The sequence below is a fragment of the Copadichromis virginalis genome, linkage group LG6 (assembly GCF_057382275.1).
Source record: "Copadichromis virginalis isolate Kocher_CV1m ecotype Utaka linkage group LG6, C_Virginalis_male_GT1.1, whole genome shotgun sequence".
NCBI lineage: Eukaryota > Metazoa > Chordata > Actinopteri > Cichliformes > Cichlidae > Copadichromis > Copadichromis virginalis.
The window spans coordinates 30,673,499-30,696,145 of record NC_140623.1 but is presented as its reverse complement, the minus strand read 5'-3'; the positions used below and the strand labels follow the sequence as shown (position 1 = coordinate 30,696,145).

Here is a 22,647-nt window from a genome sequence, read left to right as displayed (position 1 = left end):
GCACATTCACCCAATGTATATACTATATACAGTGGGGCAAAAAAGTATTTAGTCAGCCACCGATTGTGCAAGTTCCCCCACCTAAAATGATGACAGAGGTCAGTAATTTGCACCAGAGGTACACTTCAACTGTGAGAGACAGAATGTGAAAAAAAAAATCCATGAATCCACATGGTAGGATTTGTAAAGAATTTATTCGTAAATCAGGGTGGAAAATAAGTATTTGGTCAATAACAAAAATACAACTCAATACTTTGTAACATAACCTTTGTTGGCAATAACAGAGGTCAAACGTTTACTATAGGTCTTTACCAGGTTTGCACACACAGTAGCTGGTATTTTGGCCCATTCCTCCATGCAGATCTTCTCGAGAGCAGTGATGTTTTGGGGCTGTCGCCGAGCAACACGGACTTTCAACTCCCGCCACAGATTTTCTATGGGGTTGAGGTCTGGAGACTGGCTAGGCCACTCCAGGACCTTCAAATGCTTCTTACGGAGCCACTCATTTGTTGCCCGGGCGGTGTGTTTTGGATCATTGTCATGTTGGAAGACCCAGCCTCGTTTCATCTTCAAAGTTCTCACTGATGGAAGGAGGTTTTGGCTCAAAATCTCACGATACATGGCCCCATTCATTCTGTCCTTAACACGGATCAGTCGTCCTGTCCCCTTGGCAGAAAAAAAGCCCCATAGCATGATGTTTCCACCCCCATGCTTCACAGTAGGTATGGTGTTCTTGGGATGCAACTCAGTATTCTTCTTCCTCCAAACACGACGAGTTGAGTTTATACCAAAAAGTTCTACTTTGGTTTCATCTGACCACATGACATTCTCCCAATCCTCTGCTGTATCATCCATGTGCTCTCTGGCAAACTTCAGATGGGCCTGGACATGCACTGGCTTCAGCAGCGGAACACGTCTGGCACTGCGGGATTTGATTCCCTGCCGTTGTAGTGTGTTACTGATGGTGACCTTTGTTACTTTGGTCCCAGCTCTCTGCAGGTCATTCACCAGGTCCCCCCGTGTGGTTCTGGGATCTTTGCTCACCGTTCTCATGATCATTTTGACCCCACGGGATGAGATCTTGCGTGGAGCCCCAGATTGAGGGAGATTATCAGTGGTCTTGTATGTCTTCCATTTTCTGATGATTGCTCCCACAGTTGATTTCTTCACACCAAGCTGCTTGCCTATTGTAGATTCACTCTTCCCAGTCTGGTGCAGGTCTACAATACTTTTCCTGGTGTCCTTCGAAAGCTCTTTGGTGTTGGCCATGGCGGAGTTTGGAGTCTGAATGTTTGAGGCTGTGGACAGGTGTCTTTTATACAGATGATGAGTTCAAACAGGTGCCATTCATACAGGTAACGAGTGGGGGACAGAAAAGCTTCTTACAGAAGACGTTACAGGTCTGTGAGAGCCAGAGATTTTCCTTGTTTGAGGTGACCAAATACTTATTTTCCACCCTGATTTACGAATAAATTCTTTATAAATCCTACCATGTGAATTCATGGATTTTTTTTTCACATTCTGTCTCTCACAGTTGAAGTGTAGCTCTGGTGCAAATTACTGACCTCTGTCATCATTTTAAGTGGGGGAACTTGCACAATCGGTGGCTGACTAAATACTTTTTTGTCCCACTGTATATATACATATATATATATATATATATATATATATATATGTATATATACATACATACATATATATATATATATATATATATATATATGTATATATGTATATATATACATGTATATGTATATATATGGATATAGCGTATAGCGTAGTGGTTAAACTACACGCCTTTGGAACAGAGGATCGCAAGTTCGATTCCTGCCTGGGGCGTCTGTATCCAGTAAGGGTCCTAAGGCTAGACCCCCTATGCTAAGCAAGCCTACCGCAGACATGAGCGAGACAGATAAATATGAAGGCATGCCGGCTCGGACGTCGCCCGGATCAACAAGGTCCGCGTCAGGTGTTGAGGAACCAGGGCACCCTGACGAAAAGTGGGCTACTGGAACAAGAAGGCATCGGTGGGCAAGGGACGAAAACAGGGCGTTGTTGGAATGCTACTACGCAAGTAACCCCGGCGGAAGGGGCTACATGAATAGGATGAGGGACCTATGGATTCTTCGATACCCAACATCCACAATGACGGCGAAACAACTAGTAGCTCAGTGTTCCAACATTCGAAAGAAGGGACTGCTCTCACAGCTAGAGATTGACGAGGTACAACACAAATATATATATATATATATATATATATTGATTGATTGTGGTCACTATCATATCATTGTTCTTTTGCCATTTTCTGTTAATAGCATTCTTTCAGCGTCAGCATCTATTGTCAGAGCAAAGAAGTAAAAGCAAACGCAAAAATATGTCAGTTAGTGCACTACTGTCACTATAAACATAGGTTATCGAGATTCAAGATATTCAAGACAAAATATGACTTTGCTCAATCAACAGAAGGGAAGCTCATGAATGCCTTTGTGTGGGTTAGCAGGTCTTTTGTTTATTATTAAACTAGTGAGACTGTGAAAGCTTCCATCATGTCAACTGTTGTGACACACCCATTTGAAGTGCTGATAAATGTATTTGTCTTGAAAGTGGACAGTGGTATTACTATGTGTGGGGCAAGAGCTGTGTGGCCATTAGCACAAAGTCTCTGCACGATGTAGCTCACTGTCTTTTAGTATTTGGGAAGTATTTTATGTCTCTTTGTCGTTCTGTTTTTTCCCCTCTGCTTAAGAACCTTTTATACCTCTATTCATAACAGGTTTTAACTCTCACACAGTATTCTTTGTTTTGTTTTGGGGGGGGGGGGGGGGGGGGGGGGGGGTTATTAGGTTTTATGGTCCAAAGTAAAGAACATGTTGTCTAAAACTTGCATTTAAAGTTAACATTCTGCATGTTCTGCTGTTAGTGTGTGGTTTAATACAACCTCAGAAAGTTAACAGTAAGTGTAAAGAAACTGTTAGGACTAAATCTTACATTTGGGTTCAGGCAGTGTCTACTTCTTAACTGATATCTTCTAATAACTTTAGGTAATATCAGTTATTGTTTTATGTGAATTAGCTTAAACTAGAAGTTAATTTAAAATCTTCTCTGACTGACAACAACATAAAAATGAACTTGTTCATGAGGGGAAATTGCCCCAAAAAAAGAAAGAAAGAGAAGAGAAACATAAAACCATGTGTTTCTTTCCTTTCAAAGAAGAATATAATTCTAGTTCTAACAGGAACAGAAGACATCACCAAATGCTGATGTCGATGTAAAAATCATTGAAAAAATGCACTGAATGAAAGCTGATGTAAAATCATAGCTAAAAGGCTGCACTTCAATGCTGATTGTTTGGTTTAAAAGACACTGTGGCAGTGTGCAGAAATATGACTATAACAAATATGCCTGTCGAGCTGAAAAATGTTACTCTGTAAATTGTCACAATTCACACGTTGCTCTTTTTGTGATTTTCTATTGATAAAGTTCTAGAGCATTCTTTGAGTATTAGGCCCTTCTGTCAGACCAGAGAAGTAAAAACAGGTCAGCCAGTACACTATAGGCTACTGTTGCAAATAAAGAGAGATTATCTTGGCTATCTCGTTTTAGTTTGTACTCAATGATTCAGACCACAGTTAATACATGAAACAAAGATTCAAGACAAAATATGACATTGTGCAAGACTGTGAGGCTGAAATTGCACAGTGCAGATAAAATTCTTACTGAAAACCCGTCTGAAGGGTTCTTGTGCAATTATTTGTAAATGACTAAAAGTTGAGATTCCAAGTACATCGGGTTACAGTTTATTCACTTAGAGATTCATCATAGTTTCGTTGTGCATGTACAATGAAAATCAAGGGCTATTTTATTCTATTCTGTATCTGATCAACTCAAAGCTTAGACTTCATTACCATCACAAAACAGCCGCACCATCACAGATGTAGCCGCGCCAAAAAGAAAAACAGTGAAAGTACACACATCAGGGACAAGAAAAAAAATACACCTCAGCACAAAAAAGCGCACGAATATTCACATTTACACCATGTAAAGCACGTGACATGCATCGGAGGCATTTGGGGTGGGTGAGTGCGTATCTGTTTCAGTGTACATGCATGTGTATGTGTGTTCTATGTTCAGCATGAGAGAGTGTCCTTTCACCCAGTTAAGCGAAAGTTAACAGTACCCATCGTACCCTTGAAGGATTTTTTTTAGTGATAGATGACAGCGGAGTGTGATTAAAACAAAATGCAAAGGTCAGTTTCATATTCTGTGTGTCACAGACTTCTACGGCCACAGTAAGTGGGTGGGGCTGTGGAATAAAGCTTCATAGTAGTAGTATTTACTCGCCCCACTTTCTGTGTTCAGAAATTTCATTTCATTTCATTTATTTATTCGTTTATTTCACACTTGGTACAACAATTCAAACAAACCAACCACACTTTCTATCAAAAAGCACTACAACCATGTGTGAAAAGGAGCAGGAAGAAGAAAATATTCTTATTAAACCCTGCCCCCTATCTACAATCCAATTTATATTACAAGTTGGCACCAAAAATCAAGGAACAAACTAACATTAACATTTATCTCCGGTCCTAACCCAAACCAAACAACAAATTTACAATCAGAATATACCACTCCACGTAGTAACAAGGTAACAATGAAATGAGAGTTAGATTACTACATTCAACTCCATACTCAAACAACTTATACGCTGGAATATTCCTTTAACTGAAATTAGTATTCATAGATAAGTGACAGATTAGCAACCAGTACAATGTGTGTCATTTTGTTATACATTTACTCATACTCTTGATGTCACACTAAGATGCACAGATGATAAAACAAAAGCAGTTTGTGTGGGTGTTCTTTGGAATTCATCAGCTTAAGGGAGGCACAAATATAAGAGGAATGATTCAGAGCACACACACACACACCCAAAGCACACTCAGATGCAGCCTAGAATTGAAGCAGAAAACACACATCTGACTATAGACTATAATCTACTTGAGTAAACAAAGTCTCACACTGAAGAAGTTCTAAAGACTGAATCCTACAAAACTACCTAAGAACGACCTAAGAACGGTTCACACAGGTAAGATGGACAGTGAAACCTTTTTATAGTGTATCATAGAATTATTTTGGCATCTTAAACATATGTTGTACCATCTGTTTTTTTCCTAGTATCCCATTTGTTTTTTCTATATTATTTTCAATATTAATGAATGGAAGTAAATGACCAATGCATTTGTATCAATCGTTTTTACATCTAAGTAAAATGTGAGGTCCAGTATAAAATTATCATATGATGTAGTGCTGATGTTAATAGCGTTAATCTGTTTAATAAAATATCAAACATGATCATTTCCACTTACTTTCAATGTGTAATAGTTGCACTGCTTTACATTAACTGCAAAGGCAGTCTCTGTGCTTGATCACATCCTTTTTGTCCCAAAAGGTTGATTCTGTTCAAATTGTCATGACCATTGATGAGAATAAACATTCATGGGGAGTTTCCATCAGGATTTCTTTTTCTTTCAGCATTACCATCCGGCCTACCTGCTTGACTATGACTACCAGGCAGTCAGTGATGCTTCTGGTGGTGCTGGTCCTCTCCCTCCCAGGTCTTATTCATAGCTTTAAACCACTCTTCAATTCGAATTCATTCACCCACCGTGAAATCACACGAACAGCAGTCCTTCGAAAGACAGCAGAGGTCTGCCGAGATATCGCTGCTTCTAAAGGACTGGACTTCAATCTGATTGTGAGTTAGACTTACAAAGAAACACAGCAAGAACAGTGATACATCTGTGCTTCGCTTAGTGTTTAACACTAACGAAAGAATATATGTTATTCTCATTCTAATGTTGTTGAGTGGAGAAATATATCAGTCAGCCACAACATGAATTACATTTTTCTTCGTACAGTTCAGTGTTGTGCTATAAAACCTCGTGTCCTACTATTCATGTTGGTGTCACTTTGATACATCCATCTGCATACATAATGACAAAGATTCTGTTGGATTGTGCTCAAGCAAGCCCAGTCAACAGAGGCCACACTGCTGCCAGTGGCCTCTTATCAAAATTAGTGGTGTCACCAGTGGGACCTGCACTTTATTACTATGTACTATATTACACACAAACTACTTTGCTGGTCATAATTGCTGATGATGAGATAAGACTACTCTTACCTTTAGCGCAATATTTAGTACCAATTTTGGTTAACATGCGAATAACATATTTAAGGAGTTGTAATATACAAATTTATTGTCTCCAGATTGATAACAACTTGTCAGCTGGCGAGGTGCAAAGGGCCTGTTCGTCTATGGATACCTTCACATCTTTCGTTTCCACCATCAAGTTTGAAACTGCCATTGCTTCTATGTACCTCAGCAATGCGGAGGTGGATGGAGTTTTTTTCCTGAGTGCAGCGCACCATTTTGACAATGAGACCTTCCAGGAAGGACGGGATATCATCACTGAAGGTACCTCAAAGCTTGTCAATAATAGTTTAATAATGAAAATAATAATGTTATACTATGTATAACTAACTCATGTGAATACAGATCTATAGAATTCAACGGCCTAATGAAGAAAAGTGTTTAGAATTAGGGTTTGGTAAATAACAGAAAATCAAAAAACAAAAACTGAAATCTAGAAAGAATTTTTGTAACATTTCTCATTTCAACAAGGTTTGTAGCAATTCCCACAAAAGTCTTACATACTTGAAAGTTCTATATCTAGGGAAGGAAAGTGATGTTACAGATTACTTCAGTACTCAACAAGCAAGACTTGTTTGTCAGTTGGAACTGCCAACTTCAATCAGAAATCTTGCAGAATAACATCTTCAACATTCACACACACACACACACACACACACACTGTAACACTGCTTTGAGTGGATAAAGACTGGTGATGTAATGCTGTAATTCAGGTTTTGCAGCTTGTGTCTAATCTGTTGTATTTTAATAATAAGGTGCATCTGTGGTGAAGGCGCATGCTAAGAAAGAAAACTATATCCGAGGGAGGTTGTCTCTAGGGCAAATCTGTCACACTCTACAGGTACCGATACTTAATTTACTGCTAATTTGTTAAGACTGCTAGATGACAGCATTGTGTAATTAAAACAAAACGCAAAGGTGATATTCTAAATTTGTTTTCATTTTCTGTATACGAAGGACTTCTACAGCCACAGTAACTGGGTGGAGCTGGGAAATAAAGCTCCATACAGTGCTCTGATCAGACCTGACCAACCTCTTAAGAACTTGGCAGGTAGGAGTTGAGAATTTCCAGTTTAAATATGATCTAGATTAAATTTGTAGTAGTATTTGTAATGTTTACTTTCAAAATATAAATCAATATTTTTTTTCTTATTTATTTGATATTTCTGCAGGACAAAATACTCCAACTTGCAGAAGTTGCGTAGGAGAGAACTGTACCAACAACATTCTGCCTGATGTGCTGAACCAGGGACTTCTGACTTCAGGCTACTTTAACCTAATCTCCTCATCAAAACCTACAGGTAACTTGGAGCAATCATCTCTTTTGATGTGTTATGATAAAGTCTTTGTATGTTTTCAATATCTCTTGACAAAATGATAAAATGTTATCCCTGTTCAAAGGTAAATGCAGTCATGGTGGATCTGCTGATCGCACAAGCAGGAGGGATCCAGTGGGCGGGATCAATAAGGATACACTTAATTCCAGTCATGGCTTCCGTCACAATGAAGCAGCTAATCTGGCTATTCGTGCCACCATGGAGCTTCTGGAGGACATCAGATTAGCATCTGGAGACACAAACTTCACGAGGTAAAGCTAGCTCTCAAGTGTCACACGAGAGGAAACAAATGTGGGGAAAATGGAGCTGAAGCACATGATAAAAAATAAACACTTAAACATTCCTGCACCTCTTGCTTTTTATTGAATTGATCATCATTTTTAGATTAGATTTAGATGAGGGGGATTAAAAAAAATTGGTTTGTCTGAGGTATTTCTGTGCATGGAGCTATATTTTTCTGCATCTCAAATACAGACGTTGTAGACTGCCACCATTTCTGTTTCAGTTTCTAGTGGCCTTTTTATAAGCTTCATCTTAGCTGACAGAGAAGTGTCAGTGCTGTGGTCTTCTGTTGCTTTAGATAGCCTACTTCAAGGTTAGAGGTGTTGTGCATTCAGAGATGGTCTTCTACATAGTGAGTGGTTATTTCTTTCTTATTCACCTAAAGCACTCTGGTCACCGGTCTCTTGTAACCTCTGACATCAACAAGACATTTTCACCCAGAGAACTGCAGCTCACTGGATATTACTGTCTCCGTAAACACTGGAGATGGTTATGTGGCAAAATCAAAGTCGAACAGCAGTTTTCTGCAGCACTCAGACCAACTTGTCTGGCAGCAACAACTAAGCCACGTTCTAAGTCACTTAAATCTTCCTCTCCTTTTCTGATGCTCGGTTAAAACTTCAGATCATCTTGGACATGTTCACATGCCTAAATACATGGGGTTCATGCAATGTGACCTGATAGTTAGATAGTTGTGTTAACGAGGAGTTAAACAGGTGTTCCTAATAAGTGTATTTTTCCCTGCTAATGAATTAAGCATCAATGAAACCATAGTTTCATTAATGCTTGTGAAAAAAGAAAATGCATAGGCTTTGACAATCATCATACTCTTAAAGACTACTGCGTCATCATGCGTAGCTGCTGTTAGCACCACTCCAGTCTGTGTTCTCATCTCTGCTTTTTGCGGATGATGTGGTTCTGTTGGCTTCATCGGGTGGGGGCCTCCAGCTCGCACTGGAACCGAGTGTGAAGCAGCGGGAATGAGGATCAGCACCTCCAAATCTGAGGCCATGGTTCTCAGCCGGAAAAGGGTGGAGTGCCCACTCCGGGTCGGGGATGAGTTCCTGTCCCAAGTGGAGGAGTTCAAGTATCTCGGGTCTTGTTCGCGAGTGATGGGAGAAGGGAGCCGGAGATCGACAGACGGATTGGGGCTGCAGCCTCAGTAATGCGGACGCTGCACCGGTCCGTCGTGGTGAAGAGGGAGCTGAGTGTAAAAGCGAAGCTCTCAATTTACCGGTCGATCTACGTCCCTACCCTCACCTATGGCCACGAGCTGTGGGTAGTGACCGAAAGAACGAGATCGCGGATACAAGCGGCAGAAATGAGCTTCCTCCGAAGGGTGGCTGGCCTCTCCCTTAGAGATAGGGTGAGAAGTTCGGCCATCCGGGAGGGGCTCAGAGTAGAGCAGCTGCTGCTCCACATCGAAAGGAGCCAGCTGAGGTGGTTCGGGCATGTCCCACCGGGAGGAGGCCCCGGGGCAGACCCAGGACACGCTGGAGAGATTATATCTCTCGGCTGGCCTGGGAACGCCTTGGTGTTCCCCCGGATAGGCTGGAGGAGGTGGCTGGGGAGAGGGAGGTCTGGGCCTCTCTGCTTAGGCTGCTGGCCCCGCGACCCGGCCTCGGATAAAGCGGATGAAGATGGATGGATGAAACCATAGTTTCAAAGAAATCAGATTAATAATATGAAAATATGTAATTTGTTGTTGATTTTTCTCATGTTTGTTTCTACAGACTGATGGGCCTCTCCCAGTCTCCTGTGTTGTGTTTTGTCATAGACACAACAGGAAGTATGAGTGATGACATTGATGAAGCAAAGAGGGTTTCTTTTGAGATCATTGACAGAAAAAGGGGAACAGGAGAGGAACCCTCTGGTTATATATTGGTACCTTTCAATGACCCAGGTAGATCATTTACAGGACGAATTTGTGCTTTGTTATGTAGAAAAGATGTTGTTTGAAAAGAATATTGTAATAATGATTATTACATTATTATAGACTTAATTTGGGAGTTAATTTTCTGTTTTCCATATGAATGAGAATATAATAGCAGCTGTGTTTGTAGCAAATCTTTAAAAGAGCAAATGTGTCACTTTGAACATTTTTTTTAAATTCTCTATGTTTTCTATATCTATTCTATGTGCAGATTTTGGACCGATAGTTATGACATCTAATGCAGACATCTTCAAAGGAAAGATCAACAGTTTGACTGCGGATGGAGGAGGAGATACCCCAGAAATGGCCTTGTCTGGACTGCAGGTGTTAACAACACAACAAACTGTTTTCTACTTTAGACAAAAGTTTAAAAACATCATATTTGATTTGGGAGAAAAAAATGGTATAGAAAAAGTATAGACACAGTATTCTCAGAATGACCTTTTATTATTAAACACCCTCCCTTCCTTCCCTCCCCATCTCCAGCTGCCTCCCTCTTCCCGCTCCTCCACAACCACCCACACATGCAGGGCCTTGGAGTGGGGGTATGTCACCAGGGTGCAGAGGAGGCTACCCCCCCCCGTCCCCTTCTGGCTGCCTCTGCCTCAATTTTATCCCACAACTTAGACATTCACATTATTCACACTCTCATTACACATACATATAGGATCTTGGGGGTGGGCACAATCACGGAGTCCAATTTACCATCAGGGTGTACACCTCACCCCTGACGTCGTTGCCCACCTCTCAATTTTAAATACACTTAGTCATTGAGGGCTAGCAGGAGGGACTATGCGCTTACCTGCTGCTCCATGGCAGGTAGCTCCATGCCCTCCTGGGTTTTAATTGCACCTTAGAACACATATGCATCAACACTACAATGAGCGGGTGGAGGGAGGTTTGGAGTCTTCTCCCACCCCCATTCTCTGCGGCCTGCTGGAGCGGGAGGGCTAGTAGGAGGAGTTGGCCGTCCGACTGCGGTCTGGGGTGTGGGGCCTCCCTGCTGCTGCGGAGTCGGGGTGGTCTGCCTCTCCCCACCGCAGGGAAAAGGGTAACACCACCTGGGTCTGGGTGCAATTCCCCCCTCCAGGGACAAGGGTACCTAGACCCGGTTTGTAGAGTACGCTTGGGGAGTGTGATTGTGTGTACAGCGTCTCTTTATGTCTGTCTCCACGTTGGTTGAGTGTGGAGTGAGTGCATATGAGAGCATGAGGGTGGGAATGGATGTTTGTGTCTGTGTGTGCCTGTATGTCTGTGTCTATATGTCAGGTTGGGTATCAGACGCCACCTCTCTGGGGACACCTCAGGCCCTCCAAGGTTTGGAGGCCTATCTCCACCCACCACCACTTCCCCTGCCGGTGGCGGACTCCCTCAGGTGTCGGTGTGTTGGTGGTTCTTTGTGTCTGGGGGTGGGCGTCCGGGTACACACCGGCTCACTCCTTGGCGGCCGCTTGTCGGGGCCTGGGGCCTGGGGCTCGCTCGGGCCCCTTTGGAGGTGGGGTGCCCCCGGCCTCTCGGCCTGGGGCTCGGTCACTCAGGCGCAGCTGGGGGCCGGCGGAGCTCACGGGCGCGTCACTGCAACTGCCCCTGACTTCTGCTCCGCGGCTGCTGGGCGAGCCCTCATCTGGGACTCTCCTCAGCTCTTACTGGAACAGTGGCGCGGCTGCCCCTCTGTTGGTCTTCCATGGTCTCTTGTGTTCTGGGGGCCTCTGGATGTCTGGAGTTTTGATCTCCTCCATACCCGCTTCACACCCTGGAGGACGGGGCTGTGGCCCCCCCCCCACTCCCTAGCAGATCATTACATGGAGAAACCTTTGGAATGCAAGCATGCTGATCCACACAGGTATGCACACATGGGTATTCACAGACGCGGACTAAAGCTTTCTTGGCTGCTACCTCAAAGCACACTGTGCGCTGTCTATCTTGCGTGCTGCACAATATCGTTTATTATTTAGTAAATATTGATATCTATGACTAGCTAGTTTATTGTGATGGTGCTTTGTTTTCTCTATTATTATGTTGCTCTTTGTTGTTTGCTGTCTCCTCTGTTTGTTTTTTTTGCTTGTTTTTTTTTTTCTCCATACAGGTGACCCAGGAGTTCTTTTTTTTTTTTCTCTCTCTTCCCCCCCCTTCTCACCGTCTCTTCTCCCCTTTGGTTTTCTTTCTTTCTCTCCCCCTCTTTCTCTCATTCATTCCCCCTGTCCTATTTATTAAAAAAAAAAAAAAAAAAAAAATGACAAAGGATGAACTGAAGCTCTGCCATCACGTAATGTCGCATACTGCTGTTTCTGATGTCATTTAAAAAAAAAAAAAAAAAAAAAAAAAAAAAATTATTAAACACGTGTAGTTGAGGTGGCCAGAAATGCCACTTTTCACTCAGACTGTATTTTTTATTATTATTATTAATTATTAATTGTTGATACTTTGTCCTGTCTTTCATACAAATAATATTGAAGCTTGCACTGACAGCAGCTCCACCCTTCTCTGAGATTTTTCTCTTCACTGATGCTCCAGCTAAAGACGCCCACCTGAAAAACACCATTATTGCTCTTATAGAGAGCACCAAATCTCAGGTAAGAGTAAACTTTGTATCATCCTTGCTCTTAAAAATGTCATTTTTGGCATGTAACATCTGATAATTTGTATAACATTTGTCTTGAAATGAAGAACATTATCTGAAGTTCGGAGGGACCAAACTTTTTAAACAGGTGCCCCACACACCTGTATGTGTGTTTTTTTCTGTGCTCCAACCTCCTTTCCTTTGCATGTTTTTCATCGTCTGTCAAGGCTGCCAGGCCTGAAAGCTGCTGCCTCTGGCCTAGCTCATTGATTACCATTCATCTTTCATCTTCATTATCAATAAATGTTTTCCACTTAGGCTTGTGGTCCTAACTTTTAAGATTTTTTTCCTCATCCTTGCAGGTTACTTTCATGCTCACAGGCTTTGCAGCAGGTCGACGGCGCCGCAGAACCTCTCAGGGTGTGGCTCCACGTGTAATGGGTCGATCTGCTGTCCAGTTATACCAAGACCTAGCTCAAGCTTCTGGAGGTCAGGCCATTCAGGTCACTAAGTCAGAACTCTCTCTGGCTACCAGTGTTATAGTAGACTCATCAGCCAGCGCTGTGGTAAGACATCAATCAAGAGAATCATATCTGACTGAAGATCACACTGTGTGAGTAAATGTGATGTTTCTCTCCTTTTTCTCTTAGGTGACAGTTTTTCAGGCATCAAGGAATCCTGGAAGGCCTGACAGTTTTAATTTTACTGTTGATAGCTCATTACAGAACATAACAGCTTACATCACAGGAGACTCAGCTCTCACCTTCAGCCTCACCAGCTCCACAGGTTTTGTCATCATGAATGTCTGTTTACCCTGTAGCAAATATGATAGAAATTTAAGCTCATGTATGCAAATTGAATGCATATAGTATATTATTATACTATATTGAATATTTATAGTATATATATACATATTATTTATTTATTTTTAATGTAATGAGAAGGTTCACGAAACACATTTTCTGCCGAGTATTTCATGGTTCAGGCTTTTAATTCTAAGGCTCTATTTGATGCATTTGTTTTATTAAACTTCTACTTCTTACACTGTCATGTTGAAAACACCTTTATAATTGTTTGTCCCTCTCCTCCAGGTGTATCTCAGACTTCCAGTCAGTCCAGTGGTCCTTTGGCATTTGTCACCACAGCAGGAAACTTGCGTCGTTTAAGCCTCAACACTGATAATGAAACAGGTCTATGGCAACTCAGTGTTAGCTCAAGTAACCCTTACCTAGTTAAGGTTACAGGTCAGTATTATGGAAACTGATTTTTAGGCTCTGAGTTACATGAAATGTTTTAGAAAAAATGTATTTACAAGGTCTGTTTCTACTTCTGAACATACGTATTCCATCCCTTCTGATCTATTTTCTGTATCAGGTCAGAGTTCAGTGGACTTCATTTATAACCTTGTCGAAGAGCATGAGGGAGCCCATGGGGACTTCAGTGTAAAAGAAGGACGTCCTCTCTCAGGTCAGGCTACTTTTATTGTGACTGTTTGTTCATTTTTACAGTTGTAAAGTTCTGTTGTGGTAGACAATTTTCTACATTGTCCAAAGAGTCATCTTTTAATCATCTTTTAATTCAGTGTGCCCCAGGGTGGCTGTGGCTACAATGTAGCTTGCCATCATCAGTGTGTGAATGGGTGGATGACTGGATATGTAAAGCGCTTTGGGGTCCTTAGGGACTAGTAAGGCGCTATATAAATACAGGCCATTTACCATTTTAATCAACAATCATCTGTCTTGAAAAAGTTGCTCTGTGCCCAAAAGGTTATTGCTACATCATGTTATAGTCAGTACAGTTCAAACTTAACTATTCTGTCCTACAGCTTACCTTTTTTATTTTTGCAGGTTGTGTTTCACTTTAAGGGCATGTCATACTGATACTCATTTAGTAACCTTTTTTTCTTCACCTGTCTTTCAGGTGGTAATACCAGCTTCTTGGTCACTGTGACAGAAAGTGAAACAGTAAAGGTCACAGAAGTCACACTGTTTGACAGCTCAGGTCCGACAGAGGTCAAAGGATCATTGCAGGTGTGAGGCCGTCTATCTGACAGATAAGGCTTAGTTGAAGTTGGAGTCATGCATTAATCCCAAGTGTCACCAGCAAATCTACAACACAGTGACTGAAAAAGAAATAAACCCATAGTGTTCATTGGTCCAATAGAAATCACGAGCTGTGAATAAACCTCAGTGAACTGAATAAGCATTTACTTGAAATGATAATATTACTACATACTACAGAGATATTGTTGGCATTTCAGAGCTTAATTAATATTGTGTGAATTTACAAGGCAGAAGTTTTCATTTTAATTAAATGAAGGCCGCTATTTTTTGCCACACTATTTACTAGCAGCCAATTTTCAAACCTTAAATACATGAATGTCCTGCAACATCCACAAATACTCCTCGCACTCGCCCTACCCTGCCATAAGGATGTAGTCATATATTGTTTGGTTTGGTTACTGTTAATCTGTTGACAATGCATGTTGCTGCTTTTTCTCTCATGCAGTCATTAGGAAACAACGATTTCCTGGTGACATTTAGTGGAATCCCAGCAGGTGAGTTTGTGCTTATCCTGAAAGGAGAGGACAGCAGCTCCACTTCAAGCTCCACTTCAAGCAGCTTCCAGAGACAAGCGTCCACACAGATCAAGACCTCCAGCATCTCTGTCACTGTGAGATCAGTTAATGTGTGCTTTCTGAAGAATCCTTAACCTCACCATAAGTAAACTGAAACATTTTTACATTGATTTTTTTAACTTTATATAATTTGTAATAGCCAACTATGTAAATAAGTCTACAATCATAAACAACAGCCATTCCTACTGTGCTTCTTTCAGTGTGAAGTCATGTCATTATGCATCAACATATTATTATCTACAATCTTTAAAAAAAAAAAAAATTCTCCTGCTCCTCTCTCCCTCTCTTCTTGTCCAGGCTGAAGCCAATAATACCAACATCGAGCCGGGCACCACTATCTCCATCCCCTTCACAGTCGCCGCAACTACTGATGGAGTTATAACTGACTCTGCAACTGAGACATTTACAGTGCGAGTCAGCAATGACCGCAGTTATACTTCCACTTCACCCAGCAGTGTTACTACTGTAGCAGGCAGTGGAGGTAAAGCCACTGGCACCGTGACCCTAACAGCTCCATCCAGTGCTGCATCAGGAACAGACGTGACCCTCACCATTGAGGCAGAAAACGCCGCTGCCACCGACATCAACTATGTAGTTCTCAGGTTTTCTGTGACTGCTAAGGTGAGTGATAATGGTTAGAATATTTTTCAACATTATTCTTAATTCTGTAATAATTAATGATCACGTACATAATATATCAAAAAGAAATTTTTGTTATTTTTATTTCAAATGAAAGATTAAATTTCACACGCAATTCGTTTTAATATTGTTGTCCTGCAGTTACAGTTAGGCTTTATGTGTCATACTTCTCTTGTGAATCATTATACATTAATTGAAACTGAATATGTTAAATTGTTTGTCATGGGTTGCTAGACAAGGACACAAATGCCAGACTGGCTGAAAAAAAATAAAACACACCTTTATGTATAAGAAAGACACGAGAAGCACATCACAAAAATGAAAAAGGGAGAACTGAGGATATTAATACTCAAATGATGATTAGGTGAATGTGGAACAAGCGGGTAAACAAACAAGTGCAAACAATCAAGGACGAGATAAAGAAAGTAAAACTAAATGCAAGACAAAAATAGTTTTAAATTAAGACAGAAATGTGAGAGCAAACAGCACAAAGGCAAATACCCAACAAGAAAGACATGGGAGGCGGGATAAACTGAATCTAACTGACACGCAAAGATCTAATTAGTGTTCTTTTCTTTTTATCTTTAATAACTGGTGTGACACATACCCAACCACCCAGTACTTTTCATTCTTTTCATATTTCTGTGTCCAGGTGACAGATGTTAACCACCCAGTTTGCCAGGTAGTCAACACATCAACCTGTGATTCCACTTCATTGCGTTGTGCTTCCTCCCAGTGGGAGTTCATTGCCAATTTCACTGATGGCATCAATGGAACTGGCATTGAGAGTGTAACCATTAGCCAAGGGAATGGTACTCTGAATATGAGCACAGTGGTTGAAGCAGGGGTTGAGAATATTACCCTGGTTACCTACACTGCCTCCTGCTGCTCACCGATTGTGGCGCTGACTGCTGTAGATAGTGTAGGAAATGTGGGGACATGTGTGGGACAGGCTAGAGTGCTTACCACACCTCCTCCTACGACAACTACCCCTGCAACTACAACAACCCCTGCAACTACAACGACCCCTGCAACTACAACTACCCCAGCAACTACATCTGCAGTTCAAACAACATCCACCGGAGGGTACACTTTGAACATATCAACCATTGTTTGGCTCACTGTTGTGTTCTCTGTACTTTGGAAGTAAAAGAGAACAAATGGAAATTGCACTGTATTTGTAATTTGTGACATATGAGCCAAGTGACCCATCTTTGATTGCTGAGCTGAAATGGCTATGAAGCAACACACTGAGAAAAGTATCTTTAAATACTAACACCTTCTATTACCCAGGCATGTTTTTGTGTTTAAATTGTAAACACTTTAAATACATCAACTTTTTGGCCTGTTAATTTCTGTAATTTCCTAGAATAAATTATTATGTAGTAAACAAGATTATAAAGTGATTCCACTACATAAAATCAGCATTAATGTTCTCTCTTATATTTCTACAGTCAGTCTTTGCATAGGTGGAAATAGAGTATCAAATTCTTTTCAAACTGTCCACTTAACGGAGCAATTTCCTAGTTTTGAAAGCTGCTTTTTCATTCCACAGTATCATGTAAACAGCCATTACTTCCTTTTCTTACCTGCTCCTGGTATCTCTTTCTTATCTCTGAGAAGTCACCAATCCAGACATCTCTTTCTTTGTGTGTTACCACTGAAGATTTGTAACAACCTACTGAAATACAACATTATATATATATATAAGAACACATACATATAAAAAAATGTTGACTTTAATTAAAACGTAAATAAATGTGATTTTAATCAATTTACAAGTATCACTTAATTGTCTCATTATTAAAGAGGTTACAGATTATAATAGTGTTCCTGCAGTCATTAATGGAGAATTATTTTATATTATTGTTCCAGTGACAAACCAGAGAAAGCATCTGGATTCTCACTGTAGCACCAAGAAAAAACACCATTTAATATGTTAGAAGTGTGCTAAATTATTCTTGAGTGGTTTAACTTTGCCTTTATATTTGGATTCCAAAGCATATTAATAATGTAGTTATTATTACTCAGCTGGAGACTGGAAGGTCATTTTACAATGACAGTTTCTTTCTTTTGAAAGTACTCTGCAATGTTTTGGTTATTCAACAATGCACCAATAAAGTTGAACAGTATGATTACACTATTACACTAACAACAATTTTACGCTAACATATTGCTGAGTAATTGTAATTCCATTACATAAATGGAGTCATGTGAAAAAGAAAGTGCTCAACTTTCAATTGTAATGTCAATCAAATGCATTTGATTAAATGCTCATCAGCGAGTGTGAGCACCTAAATGAAGAGCAGATGTTTTGGTAGTTTACCCATCTGGAGCATACAGGTGTGTGTTAACTGCCGCTACGCATCATGCACACCACACCAACATGTCAGGACAAACACTTCAGACAAAATGTCAAGCACGGTGGTGTAGGGCTGATGATTTGGGCCTTAGAACTAAAAAGAGAATAGATACACATTTGTAATAGCTAATAAAGTTTATTTCAGAAAAAAGTAAAACCATAATTACAACAAAGAACCAAATTAACCTTGAACTGCAATAAAAATATAGCAAATGCAATAATAGTATAAGTGGAAGAACTAAGAGCAACTTCCAGCAGCTAAACAAGAATGGCACTTCTGGGGCCTGTGTCACAAAGCACAATTAACGAAGAAAGTTTGATGAGCCAGAAACGTACACATGCTGCAGTACACTGAGCTGTGCTTTTACTCAGTGACAGATCCCAAATAACTCCATGACTCTGCTTTGTGACACAGGCCCCAAATATCAGGAGACAGCACGACAGCCTGGCCGAATGCAAACTGCATCAGGAAGAGGGGAGGAGGAGTGAAATGTTTGGTCCTCTTGACAAAAGAAATGGTGATAAACTCATTTTTAAAACCATTTTTCTCTGAACAATACATCATCACTAAATCAAAGTACAGCAGGTTTACTACATAAAGGAAAACAGAAGAGCCAATCAACCCTCAATAAACATGGCGAGTAAACATCAAAGCAGCCACACCACTAAAAAGAAACGCTTCATTTTGTTGTACGACTTGGAAAATAATATTGCCCCGCAGGGTCATCAAAAGCAACCGGAGTCAAAAGTGCACCACTACGATGAGGAACTTTGATACTTAACTGAGAAAAGTAAACATAACCAAATTCAGTATGCTCAATAGATGACAGCTTCATTGATTAGACACATATCAAGCCTAGATCTAGAATAAAACAGACATTTGAATCCATGTCTGTGAAAATGCCATCCTAATCACACAAACACAAAAGAGTAACCTTCTTTGTCTGCTTTAAGCACATTCATGTCACATCAGTAATGAAACTTTGAACAGGTTCAATATAAGAAATCTACTATATTAATCATTAACAACAGTATTTACAATACCTAATGTGTTACTCTTTTAAACAGAGCAGAGCTTAATGTTACACAGTTGGATATTTTGCATTTTATTAATAGCCCATGGTAGATTGAACATGTCCCTGGATCTCTTTGTTCCTGACAAGAGAGGTGGTCAATACCAGAGTTGTAAGTATGTATAAGCTTATACATAACAGATCAACAAAGGGCCAATAACCAGAATATAGCATTTGTATCCTCAGAAGGCAAAGACAAAAGCTACAGTTACAGATAAATGGCTACAGTTTTTTTTTCTGTTTTTTAACAAAAGCAAGTGAGAAACTGTACAAAATAGTAACAATATTGTAGGAGAAGACCATCGAGGATCTTCTCTTTGACCTTCTCTCTCTGAAGTTAATATGCTGTAATATGGGACTTTGGTCCAACAAACCCAGCAAGACAGTAATGTAACACATTCCTTCATTGTCAAATAAGGTGTCAAAGACTGGAAAGTGCAAAATGCATTGCGCTGTAGGTTGGTAATCGCATAAGGAGGGGGGAAGCGAACAAATAATTTCTTTACTAAAACATAACAAGTTAGCCCTGTTACTTGAAAATCTGGTGGTGTCATTTGATATGATGGACTTGATCTGATTATGTTGCAATTCAGCTACTTTATGTGACGTTTTATCCCATTTTTATTCTTAAATGCAGCATTTGAGCCAGGAAAAAGCCGGGAAAGAAGAATGCAACAGCATTTTGTGTGTCTGTTGCTTAAATATAAGAGTTTGGTTTACACACATGTCGGTAATTATATAATTCTGCATGCAGAGGCACTGAGTTCAAAGAGTTTATAGGCCTACAGAGTATATTCTCTGGACATGCTTTCATTTCACTTCAAATTTGGATGTTATATTTTACAAAATGACTACAGACTTCAAATGTAAGCATTCGTTATTCTTACGCGGTTCAATCACCAAATATATCAAATCATCCATTTACATTATATCCATCTACTTCATATAATATGTGGTGTGAAAAATCCATGCAGCATATATAAAAACCTGTCTTTGATTAATACCATTTTTTTTATTCCTTCACAGGACAAATTGTCATCCTGGCGGTTTTGGATGATAATAGCTCACTACAAAGGACACTTCTGTTTTAAAACTGTTTTCTGCCAACACTGGTGAGACAAAAAAGTAAGCACTTCTGCAAATACTTTGCACCTAATGAGGCACATACTCAAGTCAGCTTGACGCACGTGCCCTTCTCCTCCAATCAAACACTGAGTTGCTGCTACCTCCACTATGCACAAAACAAAAAGAAAAACCTCCTCAAAAATGGCCTTGTTCCTGCATGTGACGTAAAAGTGACTCGCTGATTTGATCAAAAAGGATCACATTTATGTCACATGTGATGTCCAGCATTAGTTTCAGGCAACACTTGACTTGGTTGTAATGAAGTACTTTTGTTGTACTGACCTCTCAGTCAACTTCAGTAAGATATATGCAGTACCTTTCAACACTGCAACTGTCACGTTAAAACGACAAATGCAGTAATAACAACAGCTTATTCTGAACATGACTGCTAATATGCAAATGCTCCAAGGTTTCTGATGTGTAAACATTTCCAAGGGTTAGGCAGACTAGTATAGTACAATAGTTACTGTATTATGTCAGCGGAGGTACAAAATGCACGTGTTTGGCAATAACCAGGGAGAGAAACACACAGTACAATCCCTGTATTTGGAGTGCGTGCCAGATAGAGTTGGGGGAGACCTGAGGTGTTTACTCTATGATTGTACTGCTCTTGCATCACTTATATTAATGGAGTTCGGAAAACAAAGGAATGGGCAGAGTCTGATCCAACGACTAGTTTGGACGGCTCAAGAAACGGGAGCATCTTTTATGAGGGTTCTTGGCTGTCTTTTCATTTCAATGTATGATTTTTTAACAAATTACATCTACAGTGCTACTCTAGTGCATTTCAATGATTACATTTCTAATTGAATACACGACAGCCATTTTACAAATTCATTCATTTGCACATGTCGTCAAAACTATTAAACACCAATGGCTCTGTGGTGTTAAGGCAACTATTCAAAGTTCAATAGTTCATAGCCAGCCTTTATGGTTGACGATAACAACTAAGGAAACAATGCCAGGAATTTATTCCGATGAGTTAAAGAACTGCTGGTCAAAAAAATAAAATAAAATTTGACAAGCTTTGCTTTAATTAAAGACCGTGGGTGGTTGTTAGATTAAATGTGGCTGGTTAGAGTCACAGGAAGAAGAAGCCTGCCACGTCACAGTGGCTTAGCCTACAGCTGCCCTGGATGGTATCAGTGACACTGATGAGGCTTCTAGAGTGATTGTTGTTTTTTTCAGGATTATGGCAATTCATTGGATATGGCTAAGGAACTTGACTGTCTTGGGCACTGGTGTTTGGAGGTTAGGCTAGTCTCATTTGGGCACATAAGACAACAGGTACTGGGAATAAGTAAAATAAGGGGTAGGGAAAGAGATTCCAAGTTCTTCTACTGGTCCTCCACTTCAGCAAGCTCAGAATTAGAGGGCGGTGTGGATGGTTGGAGGTGGTTTGAAGTGGGTAATGGGCTTACGGTTGAGCCCTGGGGGACGTCACTTGGAGCTGGGTCAGGAAGGGTCAGGGTTTCTGGGGCAGACTTTTTGCGGGGTCGGTCCTTGGGGACAGAGAGTGACTCAGGCGCATCGGTGCACATGGGTGTGGAGGGGGCGCTGGCAGGGCCAGTGAGGGCACAGGAGGACAGGGGTGTCTCACTGATAGAGATCGACGGGGGAAACATCCCAATCTTCTGGTTCGTGGCCTCCTGGATGGCGCGCTCAAACTCTCTCACCTCATCCATCGTCATGTCTGGATCAGAAATTTTATTTTATTAAGACCAGTGACAGAAAGGTGGACACAACTTTTTAAGCCTTTGTATGAATGTAGAAACGTTAAGCTGGAATGTGTTAACACAGCCACACCTAGAAAATGGTACATGGTCAGTAAAAGACTAAAAAACAAAACAAACCACATATTTACAAAAAAACGTGGATAACGTGAATTTTTTAGGAACCATTTTTTTTAGAATCATCATAACTGTTAGTTCAAATTAAATTTCGTTTTTTGGCTTTGTGTGTGAGTAGTTTGACTCAGAATAAGTCGATCCATGAGAACATGTAAAGTCAGCTGTGAACGCTTCAGAGGAGAGTCATCATCAGTTTAAATATAAGAAAAGAGGGGCAATGGAGTAAAAAAAAAAAAAACAATGAAAAAGACACATACGCTTGCTTTGTCATGGATCTCTATGTCATCCAGTGAAGATGCGTTTGTTGTGGAATGCTCTTGCTGTTCATGGCAAACTTTAATGTTGGTTTTCTCATGCATTTTTCTCTCGTAATCCCGCACATCATCCAAAGTCATATCTGGAAGAAGGGGGGAGGGGTGGAACGGGGGTCGAAATGTTGGTAACTCTCCTACAACGTTCTCCAATTGAGAGACAGGTGGGGGAGCGAGAGCGTTAGGTGGCAAAGGCAGGCTTTTTTTGAAGTTAAAGCTTTAGAGGTTAAGCTGCCAGCTTCCCAAGACCCAAAGAGTTTGTGGCATAAAACCAAACAAATCCGAGGCACACAAAGAGGAAAGGACTGATAAGGTCAAGGATGTTT

The 22,647-nt window shown here is 40.6% G+C and overlaps 2 protein-coding genes across 2 annotated transcripts in view; one reads left to right on the top strand and one right to left on the bottom strand.

The window, feature by feature from the left end:
- The first annotated feature begins 4,936 nt into the window (after positions 1-4,936).
- Positions 4,937-17,374, top strand: LOC146708095 (von Willebrand factor A domain-containing protein 7-like). The gene is made up of 18 exons (XM_085459833.1): positions 4,937-5,086; positions 5,533-5,755; positions 6,268-6,475; positions 6,967-7,052; positions 7,169-7,262; positions 7,384-7,512; positions 7,613-7,799; positions 9,564-9,733; positions 9,975-10,087; positions 12,220-12,336; positions 12,686-12,889; positions 12,974-13,109; positions 13,415-13,567; positions 13,698-13,790; positions 14,244-14,353; positions 14,832-14,996; positions 15,259-15,582; positions 16,253-17,374. Exons 2-18 carry the CDS (start codon positions 5,561-5,563, stop codon positions 16,748-16,750), a joined length of 2,982 nt encoding a protein of 993 aa, XP_085315959.1. The 5' UTR covers positions 4,937-5,086; positions 5,533-5,560; the 3' UTR covers positions 16,751-17,374.
- Positions 17,375-18,060: 686 nt separating this feature from the next.
- Positions 18,061-22,647, bottom strand: part of LOC146708094 (cytoplasmic phosphatidylinositol transfer protein 1-like) — a 75,743-nt gene continuing 71,156 nt past the window's right edge. Inside the window, exon 9 of the mRNA XM_085459832.1 lies at positions 18,061-21,853. Within this exon, the coding sequence (XP_085315958.1) occupies positions 21,498-21,853 (356 nt within the window). The 3' untranslated portion in view covers positions 18,061-21,497. The remainder of the gene's footprint in view (positions 21,854-22,647) is intronic.